A 17,357-nucleotide genomic window follows, 5' to 3' on the forward strand; every position below is an offset into this window, starting at 1 on the left:
CTGAAATCATATGTGCTGGCTACTGTATGGAACTGAATCTTACTGATCAATGGGACTCTGCACTGCAACAGGCTTTGCAATTCTCGACTCATTGTGGCATATGTATTAATTCCATGAAAGCAAGAAAGAAAATCCACAAAACCAACTCAATGAAAAACAGTCCTGTGAAGAAAGACAGCCAATAGTGTTCTGGACATAAAAGACAATGAAATTAAAAGAACTGTGACAGTTACAGAGGAGATCTCTGTAACTTATGTAAACCTTATGAAGGTTTACAACAAATCCAGGATTTATATTTCAAAAATGCCATAGACCTACTATTTAATACCCACCCCTAACCCCTTTTAACAATCTCCCTACAGAAGCATCTTCAAAATAAATCACTCTCAAAAATAAATTTAGATTAAATATGGAGCACATCCTTCAATTAGGAGTGTAACTAGGGATGGCTTACCTATCTTAAAATACTCTGTACTAGTCCACAAGAAGAAGGGGAAAGGGATGATCTTACCTTCCTGGGAAACAATCTCCTGCTGCAAGTCATCAATAAAATCTAAGTGCATTTCTACTGGTTCCTCAGATCCCAAAAGATTGTGGTCCACAGTTAACCGGCCCTTCTTTTCCTCTCTTTCTTTCAAAATAACCTAAAAGTCATTACCAGTCTTTAATTACTGATCACTCTTTAAGTACATACTGAATGATTAAAATGTTCACTATTACACAGGTATAGCAGTTCACGTAAAAATGAACACGAGGATTTTGGTTGGCTATGTGTTTATTTGCCCGTGTAGAAACTGATTGGCAAAAAGATAAATGTAATTTTAAGAACTGTAGTTGAAAGAAGTACTATACTCTAAACAGAGACAATTATGCTATATAATACTACAGCTATCAAACCACATCTGCTTCATTCTTTAAATCCTGGTTGACAAACAAGAATTTCCCCAAAAACGGATAAAATAAGTTTGGAAACCAGGTTATATAGTTACATTAGATTTACATTTTGCAGTTTTCAGTTACTTGGACATGGATTATCTCATTCTGCTTCTCCTAACAATACTGAGTTAAGCAGAGCAAAAATTATTCCTGATTTATAGATGAGGAAGATGAAGGTAAGAAAGATTTGCCTAAAACTACATAAAAAGCACTGAAGTTAGTACTAGAATCCAGGGTTTCTGATTCCTAGCATCCAATGTTTTTGGATGTTAAATGTTTAACTTTTTTTTTTTTAACCTTATAGAAAGAATTCATTCTCCAGGGCCTTGTTCAACACAGAAAGATATCATGATGCTGATGCTGATGACATCCCCAACCTCAAGTCAACTACTCATCGTGAAGATGCCTATGAACATTTCACAATAATCTACTGGCTAAAACGCTGTCACTACTTTTACAAAACAGATTTAAACCCTATTTATCCTGTAAAATAAACACCCTCAGATTTTGGTTTACCTTTTTAAGTGCTGTGGGTCGTTTTAGTTTTGCAATTTCCTTCTCTTTTCCTTTTTTCGTTTTAGAGGAAGCAATGTCCAAAGAATTAAAGGATGTCAAACAGGGCTGACTTTTGGTTAAAGGTTTTCTGTTAGTAGAGTCTTTAGTGTGAAAAGAAGCTGCAGTGACCACTAAAAACAAACAAGAACATTAGTTTTACTATTATGGCCAACTCCATATATTTTCAAATTTTTAAATGATGAATCTACAAAAACAACAACTTCCTCTTCTCATGGGGAAAAAAGACACCATATTAGTAGGAGCAGTACATGGCCGTGCAGTGTCCCTCAGATACAGCTTTTAGCCATCTTTTTAGCCTCCATAAGATAAAGAAGACAAAGCCAATGGAATTAACTAATTTCATGGTCCAAAAGAGGGATAAATAATTGTTAGTTCTTCTCTACTGCAGCAACCCTCACGCGTGACACGTGCTTGCAACTGGTCTTCAATCAGAACGATTCTACCTCTCAAGTATCAAAAGTCTGCACCTCTCCTTATTCCTACTGACTCTGCCTTACATAAGAATCACCCTTATATAAGATATGTAGTCTTCCACTCCTCTCCTCATTTCAATCTGTCCATAAAGAAGGATGATTTTCCCCCTCAGCTGCACTATCAGTATTATTCAGCAATTCTTTTATGCCTGATTGATACTCTCATTCCCCAGTGGCTACCCCCAATCCCTTAGAAGTCCTAGACCTTTCTAATCTCAATTTTCTCACTCTAGCAGAGAAGTTTTCCTGCCACTTCCCTGAGAAGATACTCTCTAATATAAACTTATAAAGCCACCTGAGAGGATGCAGCAGGCATCCTTACTCCTGTCCAAGGCTCACCAACCACCTCTGTTCTTAATCCCATCTCTGGATTAATTCCACGAGGATCTTGCTCTCTTCTTTTTCCCTTGCATCTTTCAAGTTCCTCCTTACCCCTTGACTCTTTTCCCTAACTCCCAATAACAAGCTAAAATCTCCTCTGTATAAAAAAAAGAAAAAAAAAGGTAAACAAACAAAACTCTTCCCTTCACTGGCCTCCCCTCAAGCTAAGGTACCATCATTTTCCTGTTAAACTTCTGAATAGTCTGCTTTCTCATCATCACTTCCCAAATCATTACAATCTGGCCTTTGCCCTACCCACTCTCTTGAAACTACTCCTGTCAAGATCACACACTACCTTGCAATTGTCAAACTGAATTTTCTGAGTCTTCACTCTATTAATAGTTTTTTCAGTATTTGGTACCAAAGATCATACTCTCTTGCTCAAAATTCTATCCTCGCCTTCTATGACATTCCATTCCATTTTTCTCACTCTTTTTCAAACCTATTTTTCTGGTTCTTCTTCCTCTTGTCCTTTAAATCTGAGCATTCTATAAGGCTTTATCCCTGAACATCTTTTTCCTAATTTTCTTTCCCCTGACAATCTGACGTATTTCCACAACTACAATAATTATCTCTGTTTGAAACTCCCTGACTTCTAAACTGAACTGTACACTCATAACTATGTGTTAAATAGGAACCACCAGCATCTCCCTAACTAGCATTTCAAATACAAGAGGGTCTTTTCTTCCCAACAAAATTCTTTTTCCATGGTCCCTATCTTATTTGGTATCATCTTAGCCCTTACCACCACCACAATCCTCCAAGTCCGAGAGTTTGGAGTCATCTTTGACCCGTTTCCACATTCCATCAGTTAAAAAAAAAAAAAAGAAACCCTATCAATTCCTTACAATCCTTTTTCATCTCTACCACAGTCTCATCCTTTTCTTGAACTTCCCGAGAAAGTTGATGCCTTAACGCTTTCCAATTTACACACTGGTGATAGGTTAGAGGTTAATTTCATTTCTATCTTTCAAGAATCCTACTCCCCCTTCAAAGCCCAGTCCAAACGCTACCATATATGGGTCATTTATAACATCTTCCCCATACCTCCCTGTTGACATAAATCACTCTCTCTTCTGCCAGTTCATAAAAGTTTGCTGGTATCTTTCCTAAGGTGCTGCTTTTTATCAGTTATTTGTGTTTGCCTTTCTCTCTAGATTATAAACTTCTTGACCACAGGGCTATCTTAATCCGATCTGTAATTCCAACAGTTCCTGACACCATGCTTTGCAGGTAGATATTTTACATTTGCACACATTAACATTTGCTAAATGGATCAAAGTTGTAACAATAAGCCATTTGAACAAAGTATCACAGGTTAACACTCTCTTCTCCATAATAATTAGTTAACATTTATTGAATGACTATAACCCAGACACTCTTCTAAGCACTTTACTTGTATTATTTCATTTAATCCTCAAAACAATCCTGAAGCAGGTACTATCATTACCACCATTTTAATGTGCAGAAAGTGAACAGGAAGGTTAAATAACCTGCCAAGGAAATACATGAAGGAACAGGACTCAAATTCAGGCAGCTCAACCCCAGAGCCTCTGATGGCAGTCACAAAGCCACACTGCCTCCAGAACACGCTAACTCTCACTTCCTTTCCCTACAGCCCTTCACAGTGAGTGAGATGTCACTGCCTCTCTCCTCTCAATGACACGGACCTCTGAAGCTGTGCATGGACTCAATATTATTTTTACTAATAGTTATTCAAAGCTAAGGCTCATAATGGATGGGTAACTAGCCATAGGTTTAAACATTTTGCACACAGGATTGAAGTTATACACTGTTACTTAGCTTTTTGTGTAAAACAACAGACCTTTTAGATAGGACCAGAAGAAACAGAAAATTCAATTCTGTCTCTTCATCATCAGTGCTTTTTGTTGGTGCCTTTCCCTTTCCTTCATCTTATTCCTCATCCTCTAAAACAAAGACTATGAAAAGAAATGAGGGAGCACCTCAGAGCTGCTGAGCTCTAAATCTGATGAGGTTTGTTAAAATATAAATTACTATTTCAGTAAAAAGCCAGATCATTCTCATTCTCATTCACTCTCTCTCACACACATACACACACACAATTTGATCAAAACTCCTGTTTCCCATTTGGTTGTATATTGGATAATTTAACAGGTACAAAGCCAAATTACTTGTGATTTTCTTTTGAAGAAGAAGAAAAATACTTGGTTCAAAATGTACACCAACTGAGATTTGAACAGAGACCTGAAGGACCTGAGGGAACAAACTATACCGATAACTGAGGAAAGAGAGTTCCAGGGAAATGAAATAGCAAGCACAAAGATACTGAGCTAGGAGCACGTTGGGTGTGTCTGTGGAACAGTGAGGGGGCTAACGTGGCTAGAGCGGTGTGTGCCAGGAAAGAATGGTGATGAGGGCAAAAAGGGAATAGGGTCATCTAAGATACGGCCTTAGTCAGGACTCTGACTTCACGCCAAGCGAGATCAAGAGCTACTGAAGGGTTCTGAGCAGTGGAGTGATATAATCCAGCCTATATTTTAAAAAGATCACTCCTTTTAAGATAGACCAGGGATAGAGGGAGGGAAAGCAGGGAGTTGTCAGGAGGCTACTACAGTGCAGTACAATGATGAGGGGCTACTAGAGTGACAGGAGAGGAGCTGGTGAGTAGTTAGACTCTGGATTTTTTCTAGGTTTATATATAAAATTTAGACTAACAACATAAAAATATATTACCAAAGCCAAATAGCAAACTGCTCAGACTAATGATATCACCTGTATATGACAGTGGTCTGGTATTAGTAATTTGCCGTGCTTTCATTGCTTGTTGTTGTTTTTCCAGAGCTGCTAACATATCCCCCAAATCTAGCTGCACAGGGGTTTTATTCTTTTTTCCAGCTGCCTTTGATAAAGCTTCCTGCAAGGTAAACATGAAAACATTTACTTTTTGTTATAGTACAAAAGTGTGGCAATTTAAGATGATTATATTTGTCACTCTGTCCATCTCCTCAAACCTAGAAAAATAAACCATTACATTTATACATAAAAATGTACCTGTAATTTTTTTTGCTCCATACTTATTTCTGAATATTCTTGAGCTGTGGCAAGAGCTGCTGCTAAAGCTTTCTTCTTCTGACTTTTTGCACGTTTAGGAACTGAGGTTGTAATGGGAATTGGAGTCTGAACTATGTTGATTGGTGAGTTTTCAGGTAAATCATCCAACTATGATAACCAGAGAAAAACATTTGTTAGTGATTCCACTAAAGTCTAATCATAACGAAAGACAATCCAGGGGGCTGGCCCAGTGGCGTAGCAGTTAAGTTCACGCGCTTGGCTTCGGCAGCCCAGGGTTCGCCAGTTCGGATCCCAGGCGTGCACTGATGCACCGCTTGTCGAGCCATGCTGTGGCGGCGTCCCATACAAAGTAGAGGAAGACAGGCACGGACATTAGCCCAGGGCCAATCTTCTTCAGCAAAAAGAGGAGGACTGGCAACAGATGTTAGCTCAGGGCTAATCTTCCTCACAAAACAAAAAAGAAAGACAATGCAGAAGGTAGGACGTTCTACAGTATAAATGGACTAGACCCTTCGAAAGATTCAATGTCAAAAAGAGCACAGTGAGACGGTAGAACCATTCTAGACTGGGAAATAATAGAGATAAAGCAGCTTAATGCAACAGGTGATACTTGTCTGAATCCTGGACTGAAAGCAAAATAAAATAACTCCAAAGTAAAGTTTTGCAACAACTGGGGAAATTTCAGTATGGACTGTATGTTTTATGACACTTAATTAATGGTATTTTCTTATCTGTAATTGAACTGTGGATCTCACAGGAAAGTGTCTTTGTTCTGGCTATGCTGAAAAGAAATGTTAAAGATAAGTACTAAATACAATGTTTCTTCTATACCACGCTGCCTCACATGTCTTTATACTTACTTATAATATTTCTTTACATCATAGCCATAGTTCAAAACATGTTCTATTTGACTTATCTTTTTAAAAAGAGTCACTTACTACTTTTGAAGAAAGTTTCTGTTGAATATTCTCATCCTTAGCATTTCCATTCTCATTTAGTTCTCGAAATCCACCTTCATCCTGAAATAATTTCACATTTTAAGTAAAAACAGAGTTCAAAGCAATAAACTCAAGAAAAACTTTTAGTTTTTATTTATTTATTTTTTTTGTGAGGAGATCAGCCCTGTACTAACATCTGCCAATCCTCCTCTTTTTTTCCTGAGGAAGACTGGCCCTGGACTAACATCCGTGCCCATCTTCCTCCACTTTATATGGGACGCCGCCACAGCATGGCTTGCCAAGCAGCGCATCAGTGCGCGCCCGGGATCCGAACCGGTGAACCCCAGGCCGCCGCAGTGGAGCGCGCGCACTTAACTGCGTGTGCCACCACGCTGGCCCCAAGAAAAACTTTTTATAATGCTTAAGAGTAATGAAAAATGCGGGAGAATTTTTTTTTTTAATTCTAATATTGAACTATTTAAAGTCAGTCTTAAAAATACAATCTCATTTCTCCATGCTAAAACAGCTAATTTAATTATTCAAGGATAGGGGCATATCCACACATGTCCAGCCTTCAGATTTCTGCATCTACTACTCCATTTTTATTGATTCTACCCTAAGATGGGTAGGTAACTGAAAAGAAATTCAAAAAGGATTTTATCACATTTCAGATAATCTGGAAAACATTTAAACAGATGGCTTAATATGAATTTCACTAATATATTCCCTGTCCTGCATTACTACACACACCTGTCAATAAGGTCAAAAGTTAAAAAATAAAAACTAAAAAAATACTTCCTACTCAAAGTAATTTCTTAACTAATATCCTCCTTAACATAGAAAATTTTATCGAATATCTTTAACTAAATGTAAGAATGGAATCAATATTATGCTTAAGTGCAAATAATAAATCTGCCACACGTACTGTTCTTGATAGGATAATTAAGATGTACTCTCAAGTGCTGCAGATCGATTACTAAGCTTATCTAACATATTAGTCATCTCTAGCCTCTGGCCTCAAGCACGTTTTCCAGTTTAATCTCCATCTATTAACCCATTTTATAGAAACTACGATCCAACAAAAATGAGTTACTCAAATGAGTTACCTGGGATGTTGCTCACCATCTTGACACAACCAAATTTTACTCATTCTTTAAAATCTATTCAAAATGTTATCCTTACCCTGCCCCAAACCCAAAGGGACTTGTCTCTCCTTTCCACTCCAACCACACTCAATCAAGTATAGTGCGTGTATACACCTATATTCCTTATTACACAGCAACCTCCTGAAGGGTAGTGTGTTTATTCACCTTAACGTATTATCCAGAGCACCTTACTTTACAGGCCTCTGACAAGAGCCACTTAGATGAAGAAATGATAGAAACACTGCAATTAGAATATAAATTGTCTGCCTGTTAGAGAAAGTAAAATAGCCTTTTTTCCTCCTTCTCCAAGACTCTCTTGGCTAGCAACACAAATTAACCAAATTGAACTATTCAAATCTGAAAAACTTGACAAGTAGACTGAACAACAATAAAAATTAAGAAGAAATTTTCATACTAGGTGAAATCCATGTAAAATCAAGTTCTACCTCTACATATTATCTCAAAATGATGAATACTCATGACAAAAATTTATAAAAGTAAGCATTAGTAAAGTTAATGTTAGACTATATACAACCAATACTTCTAAGTAATTTACAATCTAATAGTAGAGTCACATGTTAAGACATAAAAAGTACTTATCATAATGTAAGAAAATTAATTTCTTAATGGGAACATTTGCTGTAAGTTTACAAATAGAGTTTGAAAAAAATACCTCAAAATATAAAGACTCAGAATTTGGGTCGCCTCTATGAGATTGACTGGGGTTTAACTGCTTATTATCTTGTCGCTTTTGCAAATTCTGTCTTCTTTCAGAGGAAGTACTATGTCCTCGGCATCTGAATCCAACCTAAGTAAAGCCCAGAAGAAAAAACACGTCTTATTATTTTTAAGTAAATGTTTTATTGAAGTATAACATACTTACATAAATAATAACATAATCACATCAATTATTATTATCCTGTTAAGAAATCTGCAAAATGTTCAATCGTCATAAGGGCAAGAAAAAACACATCAGGGGCCGGCCCAGTGGTGCAAGCAGTTAAGTGTGTGCACTCTGCTTCGGTGGCCCGGGGTTCGCAGGTTCAGATCCCGGGCGCGCACCGATGCACCACTCGTCAAAGCCATGCTGTGGCGGCGTCCCATATGAAGTGGAGGAAGATGGGCATGGATGGTAGCTCAGGGCCAACCTTCCTCAGCAAAAAAAGAGGAGGACTGGCATCGGACGTTAGCTCAGGGCTGCTCTTCCTCACACACACAAAAAAGAAAATAAAGGCATCCTACTTAAAAAAAAAAGAAAAAAACACATTAAGCGTTTTAAGAATCTTAAGACATTTCAAGTTCCCTCTCTTAAGTACCCATCTTAACCAGGACACTTAGAAGACTTGAAAAGTATGATCTTCATTATGAGTTACCCCAAAATTCTAACAATAAACACAACTAGAAACAGACCTGGACAGAAGGTGCTGGTATACAGGCTTTATGAAATCAAAAACATGCACACAACGACCTGGACTGCCACCTAGCAACTCTCATGCTAAGCAACTGGTCTAAAAAGACTTGCTGATAAGAAATAGAATTTTTATACTCTTTTGGGAGGTAGGCTGTACGGCAGAACTATAGGCCAGAAGATAGTCATACAGCAAATTTAATTCTTCCTTAGAATATGCACTGTGACCACTGGGCTCCTTCCTATAACCTATAAGCACCTGTTAAGAAACTAGATAATTTTCCAGATACCCAACAGTTTCCTGGTTTTAAATATTTACTTCATTTTAAAACAGGCTCATGAACATGGACAAAGAGAGGGACATCACACAATACATGTGTGACGAAGCAAATTTCAGTAAAATGTTAGACAGCATCGAGCTGGTAGCTATATGAACATTCTTTGTAAAACTATTTCAACTTTACTGTCTGTTTAGAAATTTTCATAAAACATTTTTAAAATTGGCTCATGAAAAGAAGCTCATTCAAGGATGGTAAAACAAATGCAATGTACAATGTCCAGGTACTAAAGAAACAACTTAACTCACATAAATTATTAACATTGAAATGAGTACTAATAATCAAGCCCCACGATAGGGATGAATAAAAAGCAAGAGAATAATTCTTGAGTACAACTCATTTCTTTGTACAGTCACTATCACAAAAAAGTAAATGCATACCTGCCCTCCAAACAGCATTACATCAAAAAGTAAGCCCTATTGTAAACCAGAGTTAGTATATATGCATTAGTGCTGTTACAAACACTAAAACAATTTTTTTAAAAAACAAATGCAACTTGATTATTACACTTGGAGACATAAAGCTCCAGGATTAAATTAAAACCCCCAAACTAATGGTCCCAACCAAGTTCATGAGGACCAAATACGTTAAGTATTTCAATTATCTCCCGGAATGAATGAATGACCTCATTTTTTTTATTTCTTCTAAGAGAAAGAGTTTTTTTGATAAAAGGGGGCATACAGCATGCTGTGCCAGGCATCCCACATATAAAGTGGAGGAAGATGGGCACGGATGTTAGTCCAGGGCCAGTCTTTTTGGCAACAGATGTTAGCTTAGGGTTAATCTTCCTCATCAAAAAAAAAGGTGGGCATACAGAACAAAACAAAGCAGAAATATATATTAAGACTCAAATATATATTAAGATTCTTAAATGACTGGCACAAAACTAATATTAAAAGATTTACATTTCCACACCCCATTTATATAACAAAAGAAAAAATTACTAGGAATTGACGTATGAGGAATATGCGTAAATTTATTTTCAGAAAACTGTATAACACTTCTGCAGAACACAAAAAGATAACTTTAAACAGGAAGACGTACGGTTCTTTGCCTAAAGATGCCACATCATAAAAGTAATCCATTTTCCCTATGATACATTAATTCAACGACCAATAGAACAAAACAGAAAGTCCAGAAATAGATTTCAATATATATGGGAATTTATTAGGTGATAAACCTGGTTATCTCAAATCAGTGAAGAGATGGACTTTTTTTTGTTTTTTTTGGTGAGGAAGATTAGCCCTGAGTTAACATCTGTGGCCAATCCTTCTTTTTGCTGAGGAAGATTGGCCCTGAGCTAACATCTGTGCCCATCTTCCTCTAGTTTATAGGTGGGATGCCTGCCACAGCATGGCTTGATAAGCAGTGCGTAGGTTCATGCCTGGAATCCAAAGCCTGGGCCATCAAGGCAGAGCACGTGAACTTAACCACTACGCCACCAGGCCAGCCCCCAAGGTGGACTTTTCAATAAATGGTGTTGGGAGATTTGGGTAGCCACCTGGAAAATACAAAGTAGGACCCATATCTCACACCATCCACCAAGACAAACTCCAAATGGAATAAAGATTTAAATGTAAAAAAACAAGATCATAAACACACCAGAGGAAAACAGGCAAATTCCTTTATAACCTTGGAACAGAGACAAGGCTTTTCTAACTACAATTTAAAACCCAGAAGCCATTAAAAAAAGCAACAATAAAGTCAACTTATAAAAATAAACTTCTTAATGCTACTTAAAACATAAAATAAACTTGTGCATGGCAATAATAATGAGCAAAGTCAAAAACCAAAATTAAAACCTAGCAAAATATTTGCAACTCATATTACAGACCAAAGGCTCCCAGAAATTTTAAAAATTTGATGAGCTTGATCCAACTGATAAAAAATGTACCCAAAAAAGGGGAATAGATCAAGATACAAAAAATGGGCAAAGGATATGACCAAATTCACAGAAAAATACAAACAGCCCTTAAACATATGGAAAGATGCTCAACTACATTAATACACCAGTTTCACCTAACTGGCACAAATCCAAAATCCGGAAAACACATGACTTCTTAGGCTACATGGAAAGAGGCATTCTCCATATTATTGTTGAGAATGTAAAATGATACAATCTGGTGATATTTACCAAATGACAGAGCAGACTTTACCTTTTCACCCAGCAGCCCCTTATCTAGAAATTTATTCTACTGCTATACACACATACTTCTAAATGACACTGCAGTATGTCTATAGCAGCAGCAGTTTATAAACGACTCAAGTGTCCATGGATAGGACCACAGAAATCAACAAGAATATATCCATACAACGTAAGAAGTTGTTAAATGTGGAAGCCCTCTATGTAATAATATGGAAATGTTTCCAAGACACACTGTTAAGTGATGAAAGCAGAGCACAGAACAGAGTGGATAAAACACAATACACATACCTGTATTTACTTATAATGACATGAAGAAACTCTGGGAAAATACACAAAAAACTAAACAAAGTGGGACAGATATAGGGAAGAGGAGAAAACAAGGGGAGATGGATGATAATGAGATTTTTCATTGTATAACCTTTTTCATCTCTTATTTTTCAACCTATTCACAAAATAAAACCATTTTTAAAAACTTAAGTTTTTAGATTCTGCCCACTATTTAAAATTAAGGCTACATCAGAGTTTAGAAACAATCTGCCTTTTCAAATGTTAAGACACTGGTAAAAGTATTAAAAATCAATGCATGGTACAGTAGCTAAAACAGCATGGTACAGGTGGAAAAATCTGATAAATGGAATAGCCCAGAAACCGTACCCAAGACATAAAAAATTAGTTGATGACTAAAAGGGCAACACAAATCAGAGAAAATAATGAATTACAATGTTAGGACAACTGGTTAACTACTTTGAAAATCTATATCATTACGTTATACCATGCATCAAAATAAATCTCAGATAAAAGTCTTGAAACATTATGCTATAAAGTAGCAGAAAATACAAGTGAATATTTATTTGATTTCTAAAAGACTTTTTAAGCCTAAAAACAATCAGAAATTGCAAAAGGGGAAAATAATTTGACTTAAAAGAAAAAAACATTCTGCACATCAAAAATCAAACAAATACATACTTAAGAAAAGTATAACACAGCATCAGAAGTAGAAAACAAAACAAATACATTGTTCAACATCTGGCTCCAGTTCTTCTGGAATGAAGAGATACGAAATAAACAAAACTTAACATACTATTTGTATTTGCATAATTTTACCATTCCATACCAGTTCTGAGGCAGGGATAAAATGTTTTTCCACACATATCAGCATTATCTCCTCTCCAGTGGACTGCTGATACCAAAGATAACAGTACTGAGACTGAGAACTTGGCAGGTCTAGCAGTTAAATTTCAATGTAAATTTTCAGCACTTACATTTTGTAGATGTTGTTTATCTAATCTATATAACAATTCTTGTTTTAGCTCTTTTGTTTTTAATCAAATAAAGCTACACTACCTCACGAGCTTGCCACAAACAACACTGACTCATTTTAGCAATAACCATAGGGAAGAGGCCTTCCTGACAGCCTAATTAATGTAAGGGTACACCTCAAGTACTTTATTTCAGGGAGGAAAAGGAACAGGCAAGTATTTGGTCCACTTAATCCATTAGTAATTTACTCCTCTTTGAGATTATCCACAGATTTATTCATAACTTTACTTCCTTAACCAGATTTAAGGAATCCAGGAAGTTTATCAAAAATTAAAAATGAAAAATGCTGACCACTAAACAACTCCCTGGTTTCACAGACAAGCCATGCAGGAAGACAGTTACTGGAAATTCACGGCAGTATGTAACTCGCTCCGCTGTACAGCAGCTAGATCTTTTTTTTTTTTTTTTTGTGAGGAAGATCAGCCCTGTGCTAACATCTGCCAATCCTCCTCTTTTTCTGCCCAGGAAGACTGGCCCCGGGCTAACATCCGTGCCCATCCTCCTTCACTGTATATGGGACGCCGCCACAGCATGGCTTGCCAAGCGGTGCGTCAGTGCGCACCCGGGATCCAAACCAGCGAAGCCCGGGCCGCCGCAGCAGAGTGTGCGCACTTGACCGCTTGTGCCACCGGGCCGGCCCCTGCAGCTAGATCTTGCTCCCCAAGACCAGGAAGCTGTCCAGTGTGGCCACATTACAGCACGAGGCAGCCATCCATCTATGGCCCTGCAGCAAGCACAGCGTGTGGCTTGTGGTATTTAGAGTCAAGTAAAGACACATGGACAAGGCTGCATCCTGAAGCTCCAAGAATCAATATTTAAGGTAGTGAAATGATTTTTATACGAATAAGAAAAAGTCATGGCAGGGCCAGCCCAGTAGCATAGCGGTTAAGTTCACACGCTCCGCTTCGGTGGCCCAGGGTTCACAGGTTCAGATCCCAGGCGCAGACTGATGCACCATTTGTCAAGCCATGCCCTGGCAGCGTCCCATATAAAGCAGAGGAAGATGGGCATGGACGTTGGCCAGGACCAACCTTCCTCAGCAAAAGGAGGAAGATTGGCATCAGATGTTACCTCAGGGCTAATCTTCCTCACAAAAAAAAAAAAAAAGAAAGAACATGTCATGGCAGATGAAGCAGGACTGGAGGGTATTCTTTTTTAAAATTATGAAATATCCAAATACATTTCCTAAACATAGAAAAGTAGAAAATGGTACAATATACACTCACATACACACACACCTACATTCAACATTCTGCCATTCTGTTTCATTATTTAAATAATAATTTTATTGGGTAAGCCATTTTAAAGTTACAGATATGATGATATCTTTGTTTTGGGGGTTTTTTGGTGAGGAAGATTAACCCTGAGCTAACATCCGTTGCCAATTCTCTTTTTGCTGAGGAAGACTGGCCCTGGGCTAACATCTGTGCCCATCTTCCTCTACTTTATATAGGACGCTGCCACAACATGGCTTGATAAGTGGTGCGCAGGTCCACATCTGGGATCCAAACCTGCAAAACCTGGGCCGCCGAAGCAGAGTGCGTGAACTTAATCACTACACCACTGGGCCAGCCGTAATACCTTACTTTAAAATAATTTAATATGCATCTCAAAAAATTAAGGACATTGCCCTTCAAAACCACTATACCACTTATAATAATTCATCTCACACTAATCAAATTTCTCCAACCTAATTCAAATCACCTGTGAATTATTTCTTTGTTCAGTCTGCCTTCCACCTCTAGAAAATGTCTGATTTTTTTCCATCCAAGGTTTTTTCTGAGTTGCCTGGCAAGTTACATTGGACCAATTTACACCACCTGTAACAAATGAGATTTAAAAATATGACTTACTTATAAAAGATGCCAAAACCTAAATTGCCCCTGAACTTCATGTACAGTCATGTATCACTTAACGACAGGGATAAGTTCTGAGAACTGTGTCGTCAGGCGATTTTGTCACTGTGCAAACATCATAGAGCATACTTACACAAACCTAGATGGCACAGCCTACTCCCACCTAGGCTACATGGTACTAATCTTATGGGACCACCGTTGTACATGCAGTCCGTCATTGACTGAAACGTTGCTATACGGTGCATGACTATATGGAAATTCAGTCACTATAAACGTAATACTGGAAATTTTCCTGTCAACTTTAAGTGGTATTCCTGGTCTTAGTAATACAAATATCATCTTGCAGAATACTTCCAGCTATTATTTTCTCAATTTTATCAGCAAAACCGTAGTACTTTCCAATTTACTTGAATCTCTTTGAGAGATTGCTAAATTTTTTGCATCAGCAAGCTTCATGCTTAAAAGCAAAACTCTGGCATGGACGAAGAAAGTGTAGCAAAATTACTATGCAGAAAATAAGTACCTGCACATATAGGTGATTCCACATGCTAAAAATAGAAACAAAAAAGACAATTATTTTCCGCTTAAGAGTCAACACCATATACCTTGCAAAACATTTCACAATTTAGTCCTGTGAAGCATGATTATTACAATCTTAGAAAAAATATTTCTCCATAAATATTTTTCATATTAATAAAATATACAAAATACATTTTTACCTATCTTGTTACTATAGAAATTGTTACTGAAAATAGACACTTAGGCTTTAGCAGAGGACACAATGATAATACTGACATAGATGACTGAGAAAGAAACCAAAGCCATGTTACATACATTTATGGTGCCAGAATCAGGATTTCTCACAGCCCCTGCTGTGGGCTGGTTGTTGCTGTGCTTGGGACTGCAGTAGCCACTATCACTGTCAATGTCAGCTTCACTAGCCCCCTGCTCACTAGAGGATTCCGCAGTAGGGTGGGATGCTCTTCTCCTCCTGCCTTTGGATTTCCAAAGCATTGTGGCAGAGCTCTCCGAGAGAGACTTGTTGGCGATGTCTGATGGGAAGTCTACAAGGCAAGGAAAGTGTGACAACTCTTTGTGAGGACCAAGTTGACCAATTCTTGTTAAATTAACATTAAGGTTGTAAGAAAATAAAGATATCTAACTTTGTAAAGGGTGAAAACTTTTAAAAGATCATCAAAAGGTAAGATGTTCCTGACAAATTGGTTTATAATCTGTGTTTATTATGAAAAGAGAATAAAATATTTGTATAATTAATACTAAAACAAACCACCATCAGCCATTGAAGAGAGCACCACCAATCCTTCAAAGTCCACTGCATGCCCCCTTCCACCACTGCATCCTCTTCCTCCCCCAGGGGTGACCTCTATTCTGAATTTTGTGTTTATCATTCCCTCACTTTTTTTTTGTGAGGATGATTAGCCCTGAGCTAACATCGGTTGCCAATCCTCCTCTTTTTGCTGAGGAAGACTGGCCCTGGGCTAACATCCACGCCCATCTTCCTCTACTTTATATGGGACGCCACCACAGCATGGCTTGACAAGCGGTGCATCGGTGTGCGCCCAGGATCCGAACCTGCGAACCCCAGGCCACTGAAGCGGAGCGCACGCACCTAACCACTATGTCACCGGGCCGGCCCCTTTTCCTTCACTTTTTAAAATAGATTTTCCAGAGATTTTTGTATTCCTAAAACATAAAAAATATAATTTTGCAGTTTTAACTTTATAAAAATGAAATCATACTGTACATATTCTTCTGTGACTTCCTTCCCACCCCTCACACCCCCAACACCGGTTTTGAGATTCTGATGCATGTGGCTGTAATTCATTGTCACTGGAACCTAGAGTGCCTGTTTATGAATATACCCTAACATATTTATCTTTGTACCACTGATGGGACACAGGTTGTTTCTGGGCTCTGCTATTAAGAACAATATTGCTGTAAACATTCTTATACAGACACATGAATGGTTATGTGTGCATGTGTAAGTTTCTCCACCAGAAATACTGCTGAGCCTTACTTGGATACACATACTCAACTTAGTAATGCCAAATCATTTTCAAAGGTGGTTAAAATAGTTTACACTCCAACAGCAAGATATAAATATCCCCACTGATCACATTTTTACCAAATACTTGATGCTGTCTTCTAGGCTACAATTTTTGCCAATTATTGGGTATAAATAGATGGCTCATTGTGGATTTAATTTGCATTTTCCTGATTAATAATGAGGTTGAGCATCTTTTCTGATGCTTTTTAACCACTAATGTTTTCCCTTCTGTGAAGTACTCCTTCATTTTACTTTTGGATTGTTTGACTTCTGCCTATTTTTCTACTGAGTTGTCTGTTTCCTATTTCTATATTTCACAAATTGTAATCATAAGACATTAAAAAAACTCTCATAATCTCCTCCCAACCCAACAAAATTACAAATTTTCCTTTTTCCACATTTCTGACCATATATAATTTTTTTTTTTTTGTGAGGAAGATCAGCCCTGAGCTAACATCCATGCTAATCCTCCTCTTTGCTGAGAAAGACTGGTTCTGAGCTAACATCTATTGCCAATCCTCCTCCTTTTTCTTTCCCAAAGCCCCAGTAGATAGTTGTATGTCATAGTTGCACATCCTTCTAGTTGCTGTAGGTGGGATGCGGCCTCAGCATGGCCAGAGAAGCGGTGTGTCGGTTCGTGCCCGGGATCCAAACCCGGGCCGCCAGTAGCGGAGCGCGCGCACTTAACCGCTAAGCCACGGGGCCAGCCCTAACCATA

The 17,357-nt window shown here is 37.9% G+C and overlaps 1 protein-coding gene across 2 annotated transcripts in view; it reads right to left on the reverse strand.

Annotated features, from left to right (window-relative positions):
* SECISBP2L (SECIS binding protein 2 like) overlaps nucleotides 1–17,357 on the reverse strand; it is a 54,520-nt gene that overhangs the window by 21,653 nt on the left and 15,510 nt on the right. Inside the window, exons 5-14 of one of the 2 annotated variants that reach the window (XM_058541535.1) lie at nucleotides 15,406–15,635; nucleotides 15,095–15,119; nucleotides 14,420–14,535; nucleotides 12,510–12,572; nucleotides 8,177–8,311; nucleotides 6,359–6,439; nucleotides 5,400–5,567; nucleotides 5,121–5,262; nucleotides 1,453–1,622; nucleotides 512–644 (exon numbers count right to left, since the gene is read on the reverse strand). In XM_058541535.1, coding sequence (XP_058397518.1) covers nucleotides 512–644; nucleotides 1,453–1,622; nucleotides 5,121–5,262; nucleotides 5,400–5,567; nucleotides 6,359–6,439; nucleotides 8,177–8,311; nucleotides 12,510–12,572; nucleotides 14,420–14,535; nucleotides 15,095–15,119; nucleotides 15,406–15,635 — 1,263 coding nt within the window. The remainder of the gene's footprint in view (nucleotides 1–511; nucleotides 645–1,452; nucleotides 1,623–5,120; nucleotides 5,263–5,399; nucleotides 5,568–6,358; nucleotides 6,440–8,176; nucleotides 8,312–12,509; nucleotides 12,573–14,419; nucleotides 14,536–15,094; nucleotides 15,120–15,405; nucleotides 15,636–17,357) is intronic. The other variant, XM_058541536.1, reaches the window with a different exon arrangement.

The sequence above is a fragment of the Diceros bicornis genome, chromosome 5 (genome assembly GCF_020826845.1).
Source record: "Diceros bicornis minor isolate mBicDic1 chromosome 5, mDicBic1.mat.cur, whole genome shotgun sequence".
Classification (NCBI taxonomy): Eukaryota; Metazoa; Chordata; class Mammalia; order Perissodactyla; family Rhinocerotidae; genus Diceros; species Diceros bicornis.